This window comes from Leptonotus elevatus, chromosome 15 (assembly GCF_054856555.1).
Source record: "Leptonotus elevatus isolate MCC_2025b chromosome 15, RoL_Lele_1.0, whole genome shotgun sequence".
In the NCBI taxonomy this organism is placed as follows: Eukaryota; Metazoa; Chordata; class Actinopteri; order Syngnathiformes; family Syngnathidae; genus Leptonotus; species Leptonotus elevatus.
This window is the reverse complement of record NC_141253.1, coordinates 1,276,507-1,294,842: the sequence shown is the minus strand read 5'-3', so window position 1 is coordinate 1,294,842 and position 18,336 is coordinate 1,276,507. Positions and strand designations below refer to the sequence as shown.

Sequence of the window (18,336 nt, the reverse complement as noted above, 5' to 3'; positions counted from 1 at the left end):
TCGCGGGAAAAGTCGTGATAAAGAGCGACCATGTAAAACTAATATTTTCAGTTACAGGATTAAAATCAAAATATGATGAAAATAAAATTTGCACAATTTTTAAGAGCGAAAGGTGTACACCTCCAATTGCGAACTTGCATGTATATGTAAAAAAAATATATATATAATTAATTAACAGCTTAAAAATGAGTTTCAAGTTTTGCTTTTGTTTGCAGGCACTACGAGCTGAAACGCAACGACGACATCGTCTCCTTCTTCAACGACTTCAGCGACCACCTGGCCGAGGAGGCGCTGTGGGAGCTGTCGCTGAAGATCAAGCCGCGGAACATCGCCCGGCGTAAGACGGATCGGGACGAGAAGACTTAAGTGCCGCGGCCCCCCCACACCCCCTCGACACCGCAAAAAAAAACAAAAAGACATGACCTCCAACTGTGCTTCAATGACACTAACTCCACTTTAACAGACCCGCCGACGCTTTTAATTTCGGCGGGAGCTAACGGGAGATTCGTTGCAGGAGAACGATTTATTGGAAGCGCGAGTGAGGTTCACAAGGAGCCGTACCAGGCTGGGAGACTTCTTATAGCTGGGAGGGAGCGGACACGCAAAGGCAGGAAAATAACCAAAGTCTGCTCTTTTGTAGAGTGGAGACGGTCGGCCGGTGTGTGACACTGAGGTGAGAAGGTCCATTACTCTTTCAACTTTTTATTTTTTTTTATTATTATTATATGTCGTCACTGTTGGGCGGAATCCTCGCATCAATAAAAACACTACTTTTTTAAGGAAAACAATACATCTTGCTTGAGTTACCGAAAGGAGGGGAACTTCAGGCAACAGTGCTGCCATCTGCTGTCAACTGAAATTGACATCAAACTGACCTCGGGCTCGCCCCGAGATGACCACAGATCGGGTTCATCTGCTTAAAGGGGAAGTCAGCCTTAAACATTTCTTGACAACAATAAATGCAATGAAATATGTTATATGTGAACTAACTAGTCTCGGGATGACGTTCTGATTAATATTACATTTGTGGAATATGAGTTATGATTCAAGATCCAGCCGTTTTTAATCCATCTCTGGGGCGGCCATTTTGCCACTTGCTGTCGACTGAAGATGACATCACAGTTGCTCAGGCAATGACCAATCACCGCTCAGCTTGAGAAAACAGGCGAGCTGTGATTGGTTGTTACCTGAGCAACATTGACGTCATCTTCAGTACAGTAAGTGGCAAAATGGCCACCTTTTGATATTGATAAAAACTTGGTGCTGAACTCATATTCCACTAACGCAATATTACCCACAATACCATATTTAAACCAGTGGGGCTGCATAGAATATATTATTGTCCAAAAATAATTTTTGGGGGTGGGTTGACTTTCCCTTTAATTCTTATTTCATGAACGTGATACCTTAACTTAAATTGCTATCATATACCGTTGCGCACCAACATAAACATATCACAGTCCCAAAGTCAAAGTTGCCAATTTAATGTGCTTAAAAAAAATTTTTTTTAAAAATCTTAATTTATTACAAGTCGTCCAAAAAGTCTGCACTCAAGCTGACCTTAACGACACAAAGGCAAACAACTATGATTATGATTATGATGATTTGTCCCGAACTCTTTTTCAAAGGTCTTGGAGCCATGAGTGATGTCATAAAAGGATGAGCTGATTGACCATATTTGGACATAACGGGGTTTCCCGCCCAACAGCGACAATATACATACACTACTTGTAAAAAGTTTGAAATATTACACCCAAAGGCTAATATCACCAACTTTTTGTGAGTAATGCGTGTATCCAGTACGGTATATATATATATATATATATATATATATATATATCACGTCACGTGCCATTGAATTGGTCACCTCAAGTCAAGCAATGCCACGCCCCTCAAAACGGCAGCGCCACCTATTGTGAAGTTCTGCGTTGAAAGGGGGGAGGTTCGTTTGTTAGCTTGCGTAAGAATCATGTGTGGTTACGAAATGTATTATATTCACACGCGCGCCGCTCCTTTTATTCTTGAAAAGGACGTTTGTGCTTGCCGGAAGAACTCGGGCCGTCTCGCCCTCTCAAGTGTCGTACACACTTAAAAAACGAGGAGAAAGATGAGACGGAACGAGAAAGACGGAACAGAGAAATGACTAAAGATGCTGTGATCTGTTATGTCATGGTGTGCCGTGGTCACGTGTAAAAAAAAAAAAAATTACAAACACGGGGGGGGGGAAAGCAAAAGAAAATAACAATCATGTCATGTTCCAGGCGGGATGAGTGAAGTCGTTTGTCATTCCAAAGTGTAAATGATTTCTTTTTGTCTTTGGGAGACCAGTCAGAAGCAACGCGCGTCACACTGTGCCCTCAATAAAAACAAACAGCTGTTTCTATACATGAACTCAACATACTTTATCATCATATTATTATTATTATTCACACACATATGAAAAACATCCTCCTTTACATGGGAAGTGATTAAGGCATTGAATAATCTTCAGTGTGGGGGGGGGGGGGGGGGTCGCACACACACACACACAATCAGTCACAGTGGGTTATAACTTTGAATATATTAAGACAAGTCAAGCTCAGTGCAAAAAAAACCCAAACAATTCTAATCAAATATATTTTAGCTTATTATTGTAATGGTGATAAATTGACAACAGGACCGTAAGTATATGCTTGCAAAGTTGGAAACGTTCCATGGAAATGATAGGAAATTATTTTCAGCATTTTAACAATCGGGGGGGGGGGGGGGGGGGGTACCTTGACTTACTGTGTAGCTGTATGTCTGTAGTGTACTGCCCCCAGGTGGTCAAGAAGGAGCAACACAATGTCCAGTGAATTGTGGCTAAAACAGTTACATCTCTTTAACTAATGTATGTTTTTTATAAAGTATAGTACTATAGAGTGCTATGTTTCTTATTAAAAATTTTTGCACATGACAAAAATTGGAACAAAATAATGGTATTTCCATTCGTTTCAACAGGGGGAAATGATTTGAGACAGTGCCTGGTATGTGGATGTCTGCTTGTGACAAAACTTAATGTTTCTATTTATCTTTATATTCAATTTCCCCCAAAATTATCATTAAAAGTCCCCAACTGGGAACATTTTCCACATATGAATCTACCGGAGCGTTACCAGATACTTCCCAACATCGCGTGTAACGGCAAATTCCAAATTTAAATGGAGGTCTTTGGGGAAGAGTTGGCGGAAGCTCCGGAAGGAAGGGCGGCGGCGCCGCTAGTGGGGCCGAGTGCTGGGCTCCAGCAGGGCCCGCTTCCCGGCCGGGTTGGCGCTGGCGGCGTTCTGCGGGTGGCACTCGCCCGCCATGGCCCGCTTCAAGCTGCGGCCCTGGCCGTTGATGGGCCCCCGCTGCCACTTGCAAATATCGCCGTTGAGGATGTCCTGGATGTGCTGCACGATCAGGTTGATGGCCACTGGAACCACAGAAAAGTGTTGGGGGGGGAAAAGTGCCGTATTTCCTCAAATAATGGCCTCCACTCGAGTAAATGCCATGCCTCGGGTAAGGTGCGTTTGCCACTTTTGTAACACCCCAAAAGATATTTGGTGTGGAAATGACAATTTCCTCAAATAATGGCCTCCACTCGAGTAAATGCCGTGCCTCTCGGGTAAAGTGTGTTTGCCACTTTTGTAACACCCCAAAAGATATTTGGTGTGGAAATGACAATTTCCTCAAATAGTCGACTCTGCTCTAATAGATGCCGCACCTTAATTAATCATTAGGTGTGTCGTCTGCAGACCAGCACCTTGTGACAGAAAAAAGTCATTTTGGTGAAGTAATTCAATAAATATAAAATCCTCAAATAGTGACCTGTGCTCAAATAAATGAGGTGTGTTTCACCTCAAATCGATGCCTCCTTATTGTAAAAGGTAGTAATAATGAATCACCTCGACGATGACAGACTCGTTTTTTTTTTTTTTTTCTCAATAACTTTAAAAAAAAGAAACGCTTGAACAGATCATTTTGCCTGTCATGAGAAATGAGCCTCACCCATGTTGTCAACTCCTCTCGGAATGATGACGTCCACGTACTTCTTGGTCTAAAAGGGAGACGGGGGGGGCGAAAAAAGTTTGAGGGTGGCAGGGAAGACCTGTTCAATAAGTGTTGCACGGGAGCTCACACTTACGGGCAAACAGAACTCCTCAAAAGCGGGCTTGACAAAGGTGGTGTACTGTGACAGGATCTGCTCCAGGTCTCGGCCTCGGGTCATGTCCCGCAGCACTGATGAACCAAAAACGTTCAGCTCGGCAACAATCGGCAAAAAAGAAATCCAAACCGTAGGGCCGGGCCCCGTACCTCTGCGCGACAGCCTCACGTCGGAGTCGGTGTCCACGAAGAGCTTCATGTGGAACATGTCTCGCACCTTCTGCGGGTAGAAGACCAGGATGCCCTCCAAGAGGACCACGTCGGCCGGGTAAACCGTGATCCTCTCGTCCAACCTGAACGCAAAGGTGGCTCATGGGAAATAAATGAACGCCGTTTATTTGTCCGTTGTCCGTCTGTTGTCCGTGTAAAGGCCAGTCGGCTCGGAAATCACAAAGTCATCAAATAGTGGCTTCAACTGATCCTTTTTCCATGTTCTTAAGCAGCCCCGTGACCAGAAAAAGTCATCTGACGTGGAAATCACAAAGTACCTTATTTCCTCAAATAGTGGCGTTTCCGCTGATATGTGCGACACCTTCGTTCATCGAATGTGTCGTCTACTTAACACACAAAACTAGAAGTAAATTTGATGTGGAAATCCGTGTGGTACGTTTTCAAATACTCCACTTGAATAGACGCCGCACCTCAATTATGTCATCCGTGCAAACCGGCATTCACTGCGACAAAGAATATCGTTCCGTGTAGAACATCGTGCTTCATGTTTGATTTCCGCCCCAGTGACAAAACGATGTCAAATCCCCGTGCAACTCGCCGTGTGCGTTGCGTTCCCTCAAATAATGCCCCCCCCCCCCACTTGAATAGAAGCTACGACTCAAATCATTTGGCATGTCTTTTACGGACGAATTCCTCCGTGTGATAGAAAGCCGACATTTAAGGTCTCACCTGGAATGGGTAACAAAGTCGTACGTGGGGACTTGGACCACTCGGCCCTCCACGATGTCCTTCAGTGTTTTGTACATCAGCTCGTTGTCGAAGGCTTCTGTGAGACCCAAATAGAAAGAGGTCATCACTTGACAGTTGCAAAGTGCCCAATTTCCTCAAATAATTGTTTTTTTTTTTTTTTTTTTTTTATAAACCTGTCGTCCACTTCAATACATAAATGTCTCTGGACCGGAGAGTCATTCAGCATGAAAGGTGCAATGTGCCAAATTTCCTCAAATAATTGCTTTTTTTTTTTAAATTTTATTTATAAACCTGTCGTCCACTTCAATACATAAATGTCTCTGGACCGGAGAGTCATTCAGCATGAAAGGTGCAATGTGCCAAATTTCCTCAAATAATTGCTTTTTTTTAATTTATTTTTTTATAAACCTGTCATCCACTTCAATACATAAATGTCTCTGGACCGGAGAGTCATTCAGCATGAAAGGTGCAATGTGCCAAATTTCCTCAAATAATTGCTTTTTTTATTTTTATTTTATTTATAAACCTGTCGTCCACTTCAATACATAAATGTCTCTGGACCGGAGAGTCATTCAGCATGAAAGGGTGCAATGTGCCAAATTTCCTCAAATAATTGCGTTTTTAAATTTTATTTATAAACCTGTCGTCCACTTCAATACATAAATGTCTCTGGACCGGAGAGTCATTCAGCATGAAAGGTGCAATGTGCCAAATTTCCTCAAATAATTGCGTTTTTAAATTTTATTTATAAACCTGTCGTCCACTTCAATACATAAATGTCTCTGGACCGGAGAGTCATTCAGCATGAAAGTTGCAATGTGCCAAATTTCCTCAAATAATTGCTTTTTTTTTTTTTTTTTTTTTTATAAACCTGTCGTCCACTTCAATACATAAATGTCTCTGGACCGGAGAGTCATTCAGCATGAAAGGGTGCAATGTGCCAAATTTCCTCAAATAATTGCTTTTTTTTTTTAATTTTATTTATAAACCTGTCGTCCACTTCAATACATAAATGTCTCTGGACCGGAGAGTTATTCAGCATGAAAGGGTGCAATGTGCCAAATTTCCTCAAATAGCGCCTCCCGCTCTAAGAGACCACGCCTCAATCATTCCCCCCAGGTGTGTGTGGTATCTACCCGGGTGATCGAAGTTGTACTGGCCCTTGAGGGCTTTGGCCTTCTGCTCAGTGGTGAGCACGCGGTAGAAGCAGTCCTGGCTGATGATGGCCACCTTCCTCTGGTGGTGGTCCACCTTGTTCTGTCCCAGCAGCTCCATGATCTTGGCGCACACCGTCGACTGGCGTTCCGCACATGGACGTTTGAAAAGAAATACACCGTTAAACAACAACGAGGAGGAGAGACGCTTATGGACAAACAGGTTCACATCCGCATCGAAGGACAACCTCGTCTTCGATGACGCGTAAGCGCCTAATCATTTGTATTAATGTAGTACTTGTAATTATTCATAAAATCATGAATTGCTACGTAAGAGCTGTATTTGTTTCTCCAGAAAATCTTGGTTTATTTGCTTGACAGCTGGGCCTTAGCAGAGAACTGTGCTCTGCTACAACCGAATGATTATGAAGTGACAAATTCCGAACATCCGGGCATTTCTGAGGCTTCCTCGATGCAATGCAACGCAATGCAAATGCTTCAAACGGCGGATTGTCTGACCACACAGATTGTTGCAGTAGTCAAACATCATAACATTTTAAAAACAAAAATAATCCTCACAAATAAAATGACAACGGTCCAATGCTTTTCAACGAGCGGAGAGATTTCTTGCACCGTCAATTTACCGCCATTTTGACTTGTGACGTCATCTCGGAATTGTCAGTATACTGATTGCTTATACATGTTTCGAAAGTGTAATTACTATGTTTACTATAGTAGGTTAAGAAACCCTGTACATGATAGAAAACCACAATCATTGCTACTATTATGAAAATGACTACATTTGGCGTTGCATGTAATTGTGGTAGTCATCCATATTTTTTAACAGCACGAGAAATTGTTTTGTTTTGGTTTTTCACTAGCGACGGTGCAGGTGTACCTAATATTCTGTCCGGCGGGTCATCTGACCGCATTCAATTAAATTATAGAGGGTAGCTAGCCAAGTCTTTAAAAGTCATTTACGTTACAAAACGAACGATAAAAATAAATGATACGTATATGATAAATTGCACAAATGTATTTTGATCGTTGTCATGAGTAAGTGGGCGGGCCAACTGTCTTGACAGTCGATGCGAGCCTGCCTAATGCTAACAACCACCTGAGCTATTTGGTTCGAACACACCTTGCCGCTCGCGGTCCCTCCGCTAACGCCGATGAGGAACGGCCGGTGATGCGGCCTCTCTCCGACCTCCTCTGCGGCTGCGACGACCTCCATCGCAGCCCGAACGCGAGAAGGGGGGGGGAGGGGCAAACGAAAGAAGCGACGTGCTAACCTGCTGTAGAAAGCGGCAACAACGTTAGCAAACAAGCAGGTCGCGTTCTCGCGAGACGGGACAAGAGTCACGAGACCATGCATGTCACGTGGTCGCATTGTATAAAAAACACCAGAATTAGCTTTCGTTTCATTAATTAACTATTTTGTGCTTCGTAATACAGTAAATTGTGTTGTAAATTTAAATGTGTTTATTTTACAATCTGGTGGTAAAAAAATATATATATATACACCTCAAATAGAAAAACTTATTATTAATAATTCTGTTCATTTATCTAATAAAAAGAGTTACATACAATAAAATATAATGCAGAAATATTGGTAAAATAAACACTGTTCAACAGACTTTCTTATTTTATTACATAACAACTATGCTCACCTTTCCGTTTAAAACAATCTTATGTGGCTCTTGAGCGATGAAGTTCACCCAACACTGACAATAGTTTTACTTCTACCAACAAAATAATTAACCTTTTTGTTTTACACTGTACAGTACATATAACTACTGGAATACATTACATATACAGTATTCATATCTGGTAATGTATGCAAGTTGTATGATGCAGTTCAACTACCGTATATGTCAAGGTCAACTCAAAGAAATGCATTTCAGCGACTGTTTGGGTTCATGTGATTTTAATTGTTCTCTTCTGTTAAAGTGTTTTGTTGCTGAGCAACACCGTGGTCTCATGGTTAGCCCGTCTGCCTCGCAGTTTTGGCGTTCTGGGTCCGACTCTGGAGTTGACGTGTTTTCCCTGTGCCTGTATGGGTTTAAGCTTGCTTCCTCCACCGCAAAAACATTCATCTCTTAATTTCAACGAAGACTCCAAATGTCCATAACTTTGTGCTTGTTTGTCTGCAGTCCAGGGTGTACCTGCCTCTCGCCAAAAGTCAGCAGGGATAGATTTCAACTCATCCGCCATCCAAACGAGGACAGTAAAAAAATAAACATCCGACTCGATGCGTGCATTCATGGATCTTTATCAGAGTCCTTCTTGTTTGCCGTTTCCTGTAATGGACATTTCTCCTGGCTGGACTCGGTTGGGAGCACTTGGAGAGCGTCGCTTCCTTCCAGCCTTCTCACCGTCTCTCCTTTGGCGGCCAAGATGTCTTCGATGTTCCTGATAACGTTCACAGAGAGCACGTGAAGTGAAACACCTTGAACATGCCAAATCAACACCCGTTCTGCAACTCTGCCGCCATTTAAATTCAGCTTTTAGGATGGTATAGTGGGATTTTATAACAGCTCAAATTTCTCAACTTTCCTAAATGCCTTAAACACATTTTAACCTATTTGAATAACTCATTAATTTTTAAAAGGACTTATGTGCGACATAGCGGGGTTCACTGTACTTTGATTTCATAACCACAATTTAATTTTAAAACAAGTCTCAATAGACCAACCTCTTCCCTTTCAGATCGGAGAACCAACCCAGGTTGTCAGCGATAATGTGGTGATTCCTGCATCCTGCACACGTCACGATTACGACACCGTTGTGATACGCCTGCTTCGAGATCTTCTGCGTGGATCTGTTGGTGCACACCTGCAAAGAGTTCCAATTTGCAGTAAGTCAAACACTTAAGGCTAACGCAGCAGAACACTCAGAATTACAGTCATTCAAATATTTGCATTGCACGAATGTGGGGAACGCAAAGTACCTTGCATGTGTACACCAGGTGGTAATGTGTTGACTGGATTTGCCCAACAACCTCACTCGAAAAGCTTCTCCAACTGCACTGGACTCTTTTCAAGTGTGCCGGGAGACGACCATTACACCGGTCCAAACTAGAAAGGCTCGTTATTGGTACTGCCGCAGGATGGCGGTGTCTATAAACCGGCGAACCAGGAACGAAAGTCATCACTGATCTCGACATGAATGTCGACCGTAAACGAGCGAGACGACCGTGGAGCGCCATGACAGTGATGATGTTTACGTTGTTTGGAGCTGCTGGGTCGTCGCGTGTTTATGACGTCACCTTAATTTTACTGTTTTTACATTTTGGGGTAAAGCATTGTGCAGTGTTTTTGTTTCGCTGTAAGGAATTGTATCACTTTATTCATTCTTATGAACTACACAAAAGAACGTTGTTTGTTGGGTGTGGCCGCGTGCTCATAAAGTCACGAAAGTCTATTTCCGCTAACGGGACAAACCGAAAGAAAAACTGAAGAATTGCGTGGTTGCGTTGTTTTTACGTTGTTTTTACTGTCAATCTTCTGCCGAGAAAACTCATTTAAAGTAAAACCAAGCTATGTTCGACCCACACAATTGGAACATGTGCTTTTACTTTGAGGATTAAAGAAACGGCAAGGAAATGTACTTTCCGGTAGGCTCGCGCTGGCGGACCAATCAGCGCCGATCTCGGAGCGGACTCTTCCGGAATCCGCAGCCTTCCGCCTTCGGGTGCTGCTGTCCAACTGGGTCCACGCCCACCGAACCGGTGCCGTCCGGGCGGCTTCGGGGTTAAGAAATGTGTCTATGGCGTGTGGAAGAGCTGAGAGACAGCAGTGGCCATAAAAGTGGTGAGTTTTTATTTCCCGGAAGTGAAGCGATCATGAGGCGGGGGCAGCGTTTATTCCAGATCTTTATGACCTAGTATATATTATTAATAATATTAGTACCCCTTTTGGCCTCCTAGTTCGACATTAAAATGGGTATCTGGGATACCTTTCATACCGAAGCGTGTATTCAGACCTGCACTGTTTGGTCCGCTTTAAACGGGTTTCTCTCTCTCCTCTGTGCAGGTCTGAATACACACAAACGAATCCTGGTGCGGACCGAGACCCACTTTTTGAAGTGGTCTCGGTCCGCTTCCAAACGCACTTTGTACGGTTCGCTTCTCAGTCTGACTTCAAACCACGGCTGATCCGCTCCAATTGCAGGACGCGTGCGCCTTTTTAGGCTTAACAAGCCACCGTAGCCAAGCATCGCGGGGGAATATTGCCCGGTAGTGAATATTTTTGTTAGATTCATTCCTAATCATCCGTATTCTGTTAAGCCACGGTGTTGTCAGCATTTTGTGGTGGGCACTCAATCGACGGCGTGTTCTAAAATTAGAAACAGCGTCAAACAACATCTTGTATCTAATAACGCCGGAATTTCATGTTTTCATCTATTTCCGGGTTTGGTTATGCGTTCGGCCCTCGTCATTTTCGTCCAATGCGAGCTCAGGTCGTCACGCGGTCGACGTGATTACGCAATATAGTCCACTTGAAAAAAGTGAATATGAACCGCACCAAACGTGGGAAAAAAAAGTCCGCTTTTAGTCCGGACTAAAGGACTTTTCTGGTCTGAATACACCCTAAAAAAAAAGTTCAAATGGCATTGATAATCTACAGGAATAAATGCTGAAGCGGCCTTCTTTCAATATCCTTGCTATTCATTTTGAGGTTCAGAAGTGCACGAGTGTGAACTTTGTCCTCAGTAGAACGACAAGAATTGCCATTTGCACCGCACTGGCACCACCTGCTTTATCAATGCATATTTGCGATTATGTAGTATTTGATTTTGATAGTCATTCCATTTTAAGAAAGAAGACCTTGCTTTGAATGACATCACATGGGATTGTGACATCACTGGCTTCTAATGAATCAGTTTGACCAAAACATCAGACACATTGAATAAACAACTGAGCGTTGTTACATTTTGCATTTACTTTGAGCCACGTACGAGCGTCTTCACGAAGGGGGAAGGGGAAGTAACCCAGCGTGGACAGAAAAAATGTCCGCCTTATTGCATTGTCACGCGACAGCGGGAAAATGTTGAGCCAGCAGTTTCCTGCCTCGGGAGGTTGTGTCAGAGGCAGGACGACAGCGTTTCTGCGTAAAAGGAAAAGGCAGATAAATGTGGGCTCGTCCGAGGCTAACCAGCTGCTTGTCTGCGTCCCTGCAGGTGAGCCATCATGATTCCCATCACGGAGCTCCGGTACTTTGCCGACACCCAGCCGGCGTACCGTATCCTGAAGCCGTGGTGGGACGTCTTCAACGACTACATCCTGGTGGTCATGTTGATGATCGCCGTGTTTGGCGGCACGCTGCAGATCACGCAGGACAAGATGATCTGCCTGCCGTGCAAGTGGGTCGCCAACGACTCGTGCGAGGCGCCGCCGCCGGGCGGCGGGCCCTCGGCCCCGCGGCCGGGGGAGCCTCGGGGCATTCAGAACGAGCTGGACCGCCACCAGTACAGCTACATCGACGCCGTGTGCTACGAGAGCAAGCTGCACTGGTTCGCCAAGTACTTCCCGTACCTGGTTCTGCTCCACACGCTCATCTTCCTGGCCTGCAGCAACTTCTGGTTCAAGTTCCCGCGCACCAGCTCCAAACTGGAGCACTTTGTCTCCATCCTGCGAAAGTGCTTCGACTCGCCGTGGACCACCAGGGCGCTGTCGGAGACGGTGGTGGAGGAGAGGGACTCCAAGAAGATGAACGGCTCGGCGGACAAAAAGGCGGCGTACCAGCCGTCGCCCGCCAACGACGACGTGGAGGCCAGCGTGCCCATGCTGCAGAGAACCAAGAGCAAAATGGAGCAAGGCATCGTCAATCGGTCGGAGACGGGGGTCCTGGACAAAAAGGAAGGGGAGCAGGCCAAGGCGCTCTTTGAGAAGGTGAAGAAGTTCCGGATCCACGTGGAAGAAGGCGACGTCATCCACCGCCTGTACGTCCGGCAGACCGTCATCAAGGTCGTCATGTTCCTGGTGATCATCAGCTACGCCAGCTACTACGTGTGCTACATCCGCTTCGGCGTCACGTGCACGGTGGAGACGGCGAAGCTGACGGGCTTCAGCACCTTCTACTGCGCCCACCCGCTGGCCACGCTCTTCAAAATCCTGGCCTCGTTCTACATCAGCCTGGTGCTGGTCTACGGCCTGATCGCCGTGTACACGCTGTGCTGGATGCTGCGGCGCACCCTCAAGCGCTACTCCTTCGAGGCCATCCGCGAGGAGGGCAGCTACAGCGACATCCCCGACCTGAAGAACGACTTTGCCTTCATGCTGCACATGCTGGACCAGTACGACCCGCTCTACTCCAAGCGCTTCGCCGTCTTCCTGTCGGAGGTGAGCGAGAACAAGCTGCGGCAGCTCAACCTCAACAACGAGTGGACGCTGGACAAGCTCCGGCAGCACATCTCCAGGAACTCGCAGGACAAGCTGGAGCTGCACCTGTGCATGCTGAGCGGCATCCCCGAGACGGTCTTCGACCTGGCGGAGCTGGAGGGCCTCAAGCTGGAGTTCATCCCCGACCTCACCGTCCCGCCCGCCGTGGCCAAGCTGGCCAACCTGCGCGAGCTGCGGCTCTACCACACGCCGGCCAAGATCGAGTCGGCCGCCCTCACCTTCCTCAGGGAGAAGCTCAAGTCCCTGCACGTCAAGTTCACCGACGTCAAGGAGATCCCGCTGTGGATCTACAGCCTGAAGAACCTGAACGAGCTGCACCTGACCGGCAACCTGAGCGCCGACAACAACCGCTACATCGCGCTGGACGGGCTGCGCGAGCTGAAGCGGCTGAAGGTGCTGCGGCTGAAGAGCAACCTGTACAAGCTGCCGCAGGTGGTGACGGACCTCAGCGCGCACCTGCAGAAGCTGTCCATCAACAACGAGGGCGCCAAGCTGATGGTCCTCAACAGCCTGAACAAGATGGTCAACGTCAGCGAGCTGGAACTGGTCCACTGCGACCTGGAGCGCATCCCGCACTCCATCTTCAGCCTGCACAACCTGCAGGAGATCAACCTGAAGGACAACAACCTGAAGACCATCGAGGAGATCATCAGCTTCCAGCACCTGCGCCGCCTGGTGTGCCTGAAGCTGTGGTACAACCAGATCGCCTACATCCCCATTCAGATCGGGACCCTCGGCAGCCTGGAGAGGTTGCACCTCAACCGCAACAAGATCGACAAGCTGCCCGGCCAGCTCTTCTTCTGCCACAAGTTGCGCTTCCTGGACTTGAGTCACAACAACCTGACCGTCGTCCCGGCCGACGTGGGCCTGCTGCAGAACCTGCAGCACTTTGCCGTCACGGAAAACCGGGTAAGGAACTCTTCTGTTGGTCGGTCTGCGTTGATTCGCGCTCGTCCCGCAAAACATTTCTTCTTGGGCTCTTCCGCTAGACTTGTTATCCCCTTCGGTGGGGCAGCGCCGACGCCAAAGCGAGGAGCTGCGTACTTCCTATTTATTTGCATTTCCTGCTTGACCGGGCGGGGGGTCACATGACTGCACGGAATGCGCAAAAAGTGTTTCCATGACACTTCTGCGAAATATTTCGACACGTCTCAAAAAACACCTCATGAGAGCGTAAATTTTTTTTGTGATATTTGAGAGTTTTTTCCCCCCGAAAATCACGTGTTTCCATTACTAGCTTGCTTTTGCACAAAACTGAGGGTAATGGAAACGCATCTACATTCTTGTCCTCCGTTTTTTGCCCTATGTCACTTTTGGGGCTCCGAATCATCGAAGGTGGTGATATGAAAGTGGTCCGAATGGCAACTTTATAGAATGAATTGGTTTGGCTCAGCGCGGAGAGATTTATTTATTTATTTATTTATTTATTTTTTGCAGGCTTGAAGAAGTGGCAGCTCGGATAGAAACTAGCTAACTCAACTTCATAGAAACTGAAACCCTGTTAGGTATTTATAAGATTGCAATACAACGTCGTGTATATAAAATAATGGCCGGTTTTCGAACCCCCGACCTTAGTCACCCCGTCTCCAACAAACGCGGCTTCCCCATTCCGCATTTTTTGTACCAAGCGCTGCGCTTTCCCTCCCCGCAGATCGAGACGCTGCCGGCGGAATTGTTTCAGTGCAAGAAGCTGCGCGCGCTGCAGCTGGGCAACAACTGCCTGGAGACGCTGCCGGCGTGCGTGGGCGAGCTGGCCGGCCTGGCGCAGCTGGAGCTGCGCGGCAACAACCTGGAGAGCCTGCCGGCCGAGCTGGGCGAGTGCCGGCTGCTGGCGCGCAGCGGCCTGCAGGTGGAGGAGAAGCTCTTCAACACGCTGCCGCCGGAGGTCAAGGAGCAGATGCTGGGCACGGACAAGGAGAAAGCGTGACGGCGTTTTCCATTTTTGAAAGGATTTTTATCGCCTTGGGAAGGTAAGTGGAGGCCGTGCACCTTTTTCTTTGTGACGCCAGGGTCACAAATGTACCTTGAGAAATGTCAGGTTCAGTCGTTTTAATAGACAAGGAAGGAAGACAAAGAGACTTAGATTATTTTTTACTCGTGAGGAGAATGGACAGAGATGTGCACAGATTACAATCCAGCCGCGTACGGATAGGGACGGCCATTTTGGGAACCCCGTTCGCTTCGCTCCAGCAGGAAACTACGTGGAGGTCTTGAGACTGACTTCTCCCCTGGGGTCCCAGAACCATGGCCGCCACTGGGGAACTTGAACTCCTTCCTGGGCCATCCGCCGCCGGTCTTACCCCGGAGTCCAAGTGCCCCAAAAGACACAAAAAGTGCCCCCAAAATGAAAGGTGCCCTAAAATGCAGGGGCCTCAAAGGCTTTGAGGTCATTTGGGGCCCTTAGTGCCCTTGATCCTTGGAAGATAAATGGGGGAAAAAAGTAGGGATGCACGATAATATTGGTGGCCGATAATTATCGGAAATTATCGACCACTTTGACATCCTACAAATAAACCAGATAATCTTTTTTGTTTTGTTTTGGCAAACTCAAAATGAGTTTTTCTTTGAAGCAGAGATGGCAATAAAAATTCCGCTTCATGGTGCGTTACACAACGTTTACATGTATTCATCCATGTTAGCGTTATAGTAGGACCCAAAAGTATATTTGTATTCAAGTTACAGTAATTTTGCAAACAATTTTCAATTGATCGGTTATCGACATCGACACTTTCTAAATCATTGGTTTATTGGTTGAAAATCGCATTATCGTGCATCCCTAAAAAAAAAGTGACCCTAAAGGTATCAACCCCTTCCTTTTTAATAGGATGTTCCCTAGTTTACACAGATGTTGCTGCTCTAAAGGGAAGGGGTAGACACAGCAGCCACCTTCAAGGATATGAGTCATCGTGCAGATAATAATACACACGTGTCTTTCTTCGGCGCTGAAGGTTTCAACAGTTCACCCGCAAAGTGTTTCTTGTGATAAGGCAGGAGCATCCTTCCCACGAGGCTCTGTTCTCCTCACACGTAATCCAACTCGCATAATTCAAACAAGTTTACACCGCTGAATAAATGCTTATAAGAGTAAATATGGGACAACTTATGTACATTCATTCTAACAAGAAGCCTTAAATGTTTATCACGCATGCTCCAGCGCATCTTAACACTTTTGGCCTTAAATGTCAACAAGAAGTGAGTCGCTCAGCGTGTGGCGTCCCACCCGGGCTCTGTGCCAAGCCTCCTTTGGCTTTTCCCTTTTTTAACCAGCGTGTTGTTGTCATTTTCTTCCTTTTTTGCATGCACTGCTTATGTGCCAATGGAGCGGAATGAACATCAAAAAGGAACTGTTGAAACGGAATGAAACGCGAGCTGCGTTCGGAATCGGCGACTCATTCCCGTAAACACGATCGAGAGCTTTTTCTATAGTCTCACTCGTCAAAAAGTCCTTTTCGAATGCTACTCCTTCACTGCCGTGGACGATTATATTCGTCAACTGGAATCCACCCGTTTACGGCCACAAGTATTCATCAATACGTTTTCAGCGGGCACGTGTGGAAGGTCTCGCGAGCAAAATGAATACAAACGAAGCACTTTACGTCCATGCGTGTTGTCATGTGATGCTTTTTCTGCATCTGCGCATTGCATCGGCAGATATATTGCTTTTCTGACGACTGCTGTATCAAGATTAGGGCTGCACGATAATTGGAAAATCATGCGATCAAATGAAAGCAAAACAAGCAAACTCAATATAATCTTAGTTAATTAATTAAACGATTCACTCTAAAAACTGTTGGGTCAAAAGTAACCCAATTATGGATCAAAAATGGACCCAATCCACTTTATGGGTCAATTTGACCCAACTTTCTGGGTTGACCCAAATAAAGGAACTGACTATTATTATTATTATTATTGTTTTATGCTTGGGTAATTTTTGACACAACTCTTTTTAGAGTGTTGGATGGCGGTGCACATCACTCTAAAAAGAGTTGGGTAAAAATGGACCGATCCTCTATTTGGGTCAATTTGACCCAACTTTCAGTCAAGAATTTATTTTTAATTTTTTTGTGTAAAACAACTCATCAATATTGGTTGGATCCAAAAAATTGGGTCATTGTGTATAAAACAACCCAGAAAGTAAAAAATGGTGGATCGGTCCATTTTTGCTCCATAATTGGGTTACTTGCATTTTAGTTAGTGGCCGACCAATTCAAATAAAAGCATATAATCCCATATGCATATTGCATGGTCCAATATCGCCATCTGGTTATTTTTTTCGATATATCGTGCAGCCCTAATCAAGATGTATCGTATTGTGGGCGCTCCTAGACAGGCTATGAACCTAAAACTCACTAAACATTCCAACAGCACTGCAAAATGGCCGACTTGCGATGTAGGTCGCGCTAGCGTGGATGGCGAGCGACGCCCACCACAGCCACGCCCGCTCATGTTTACGTTGCAGGCTTCTCGTTTTCCGCTTTCACAAGCAAACGCCCCTTTCGAGGACATTGCGGAGTGAAAGGAATGTCGCTCGTGTTAATGATTGGTCGCGTCCACTGCTGCCTTGAATTGCGCCACGTGGCTTAGCAGGATGCTAACAAACACGGCCTTAACTTTTTTTTCTTTGTTTTTATCCAAGCTTGAACAGTTTGCTGCACTAAACGTTCGTTGACCCAAACACGGAATGCATTCTTACATTTTTTGTATTTCTACTTACAAACATTTGCCACGTTTGGGTTTAACGTTTGGGTGTTTTTGTGCCGTTGTCGACGACAGAAAACAAAACTAAAAACAGTGGCTGTATCTGTTAATGTTTTTTGTGTTTTTTTTTAATGAGGGTCATCGCTATCATAAAAAAAGAAAACGGTCACATGTGCACTAAAATGATGATCTTGTCTGAATGTACTCACAAATGTTTATAGTATAAAATCTGGGCCTGGTTCGTTGAACACAAAGCGATTCTGCATTTTGAATGGAAAAGGGTTTTGACAACGAGGCACTCTAAAGCAGCCTCGCCAGTGGACTATCTGAAGGGAAGATTCTTGGGCAGTAGGCGTAGCTAGCTAACAACATAATAGCTAATTAAATACATAAATAAATATTAGTTGGCATAATAACTGCCCCCAGACCAAGTTTTTTCACTCTTGACATGATCAGTTAAGCTTGGAGAAGATCCAAGGCCACTTTCAAGCTGCCAGACAGACTATGTAATTGTCGTAATTACGAAAGCTCTCATTTCCCTTCCTGACACTGTTTCAGTTGTTGCCACGGTAACGAAAGCCACACTTGCCATTGGCCCAGCAGTATTTGGGGGCGGGGCATACCGTCGCATACTAATGAGACAAGACCGCCTCATGAAAATACAATTCTTCTCATATCAAATCATGATTATAAAACATGGGAACGGTTTTAAATTGTGGGAAACAAATAATGTCTCATTTGTTGTCAATGCAGGGAAGCCATACTACAAAGTGTGTACTAAATGATTTTGGAATGTCAATTTAAATCACACACCTTCTATTGATTGTTGCACTTTTTGTACTATTGTAACACAATAAATTGTCTCAACAACATGTATAATGTGGTGCTGCTGGTTCTTGGTGTCAAAAGGTTTGAACGACTGCGAAAGTATGTGGAATATTCTGTGAAAATGAATGGAAATAGCCACTAGAGGGCGCTAACTAATATACTGTACTC

The 18,336-nt window shown here is 45.5% G+C and overlaps 4 protein-coding genes across 12 annotated transcripts in view; 2 read left to right on the top strand and 2 right to left on the bottom strand.

The window, feature by feature from the left end:
- Positions 1–2,396, top strand: part of rapgef1b (Rap guanine nucleotide exchange factor (GEF) 1b) — a 44,226-nt gene extending 41,830 nt beyond the window's left edge. For all 9 annotated transcript variants that reach the window (XM_086097736.1, XM_086097734.1, XM_086097733.1 and 6 more), the window contains one exon: positions 216–2,396. In XM_086097736.1, the coding sequence (XP_085953862.1) occupies positions 216–366 (151 nt within the window). In that variant the 3' untranslated portion in view covers positions 367–2,396. The remainder of the gene's footprint in view (positions 1–215) is intronic.
- On the bottom strand, positions 2,388–7,576 carry uck1 (uridine-cytidine kinase 1). The gene is made up of 7 exons (XM_086097743.1): positions 7,381–7,576; positions 6,222–6,381; positions 5,065–5,161; positions 4,315–4,457; positions 4,145–4,239; positions 4,009–4,057; positions 2,388–3,433 (listed from the first exon to the last, which is right to left on the bottom strand). Exons 1-7 carry the CDS (start codon positions 7,471–7,473, stop codon positions 3,237–3,239), a joined length of 834 nt encoding a protein of 277 aa, XP_085953869.1. The 5' UTR covers positions 7,474–7,576; the 3' UTR covers positions 2,388–3,236.
- A 324-nt stretch (positions 7,577–7,900) lies between these two features.
- Positions 7,901–10,060, bottom strand: dnlz (DNL-type zinc finger). The gene is made up of 3 exons (XM_086097744.1): positions 9,190–10,060; positions 8,935–9,074; positions 7,901–8,651 (listed from the first exon to the last, which is right to left on the bottom strand). Exons 1-3 carry the CDS (start codon positions 9,445–9,447, stop codon positions 8,501–8,503), a joined length of 549 nt encoding a protein of 182 aa, XP_085953870.1. The 5' UTR covers positions 9,448–10,060; the 3' UTR covers positions 7,901–8,500.
- On the top strand, positions 9,023–18,212 carry lrrc8aa (leucine rich repeat containing 8 VRAC subunit Aa). Its single transcript, XM_086097742.1, has 4 exons — positions 9,023–9,096; positions 9,860–10,051; positions 11,421–13,551; positions 14,294–18,212. The coding sequence occupies exons 3-4, from the start codon at positions 11,431–11,433 to the stop codon at positions 14,567–14,569; spliced, it is 2,397 nt and encodes a 798-aa protein (XP_085953868.1). The 5' UTR covers positions 9,023–9,096; positions 9,860–10,051; positions 11,421–11,430; the 3' UTR covers positions 14,570–18,212.
- Positions 18,213–18,336: the final 124 nt, after the last annotated feature.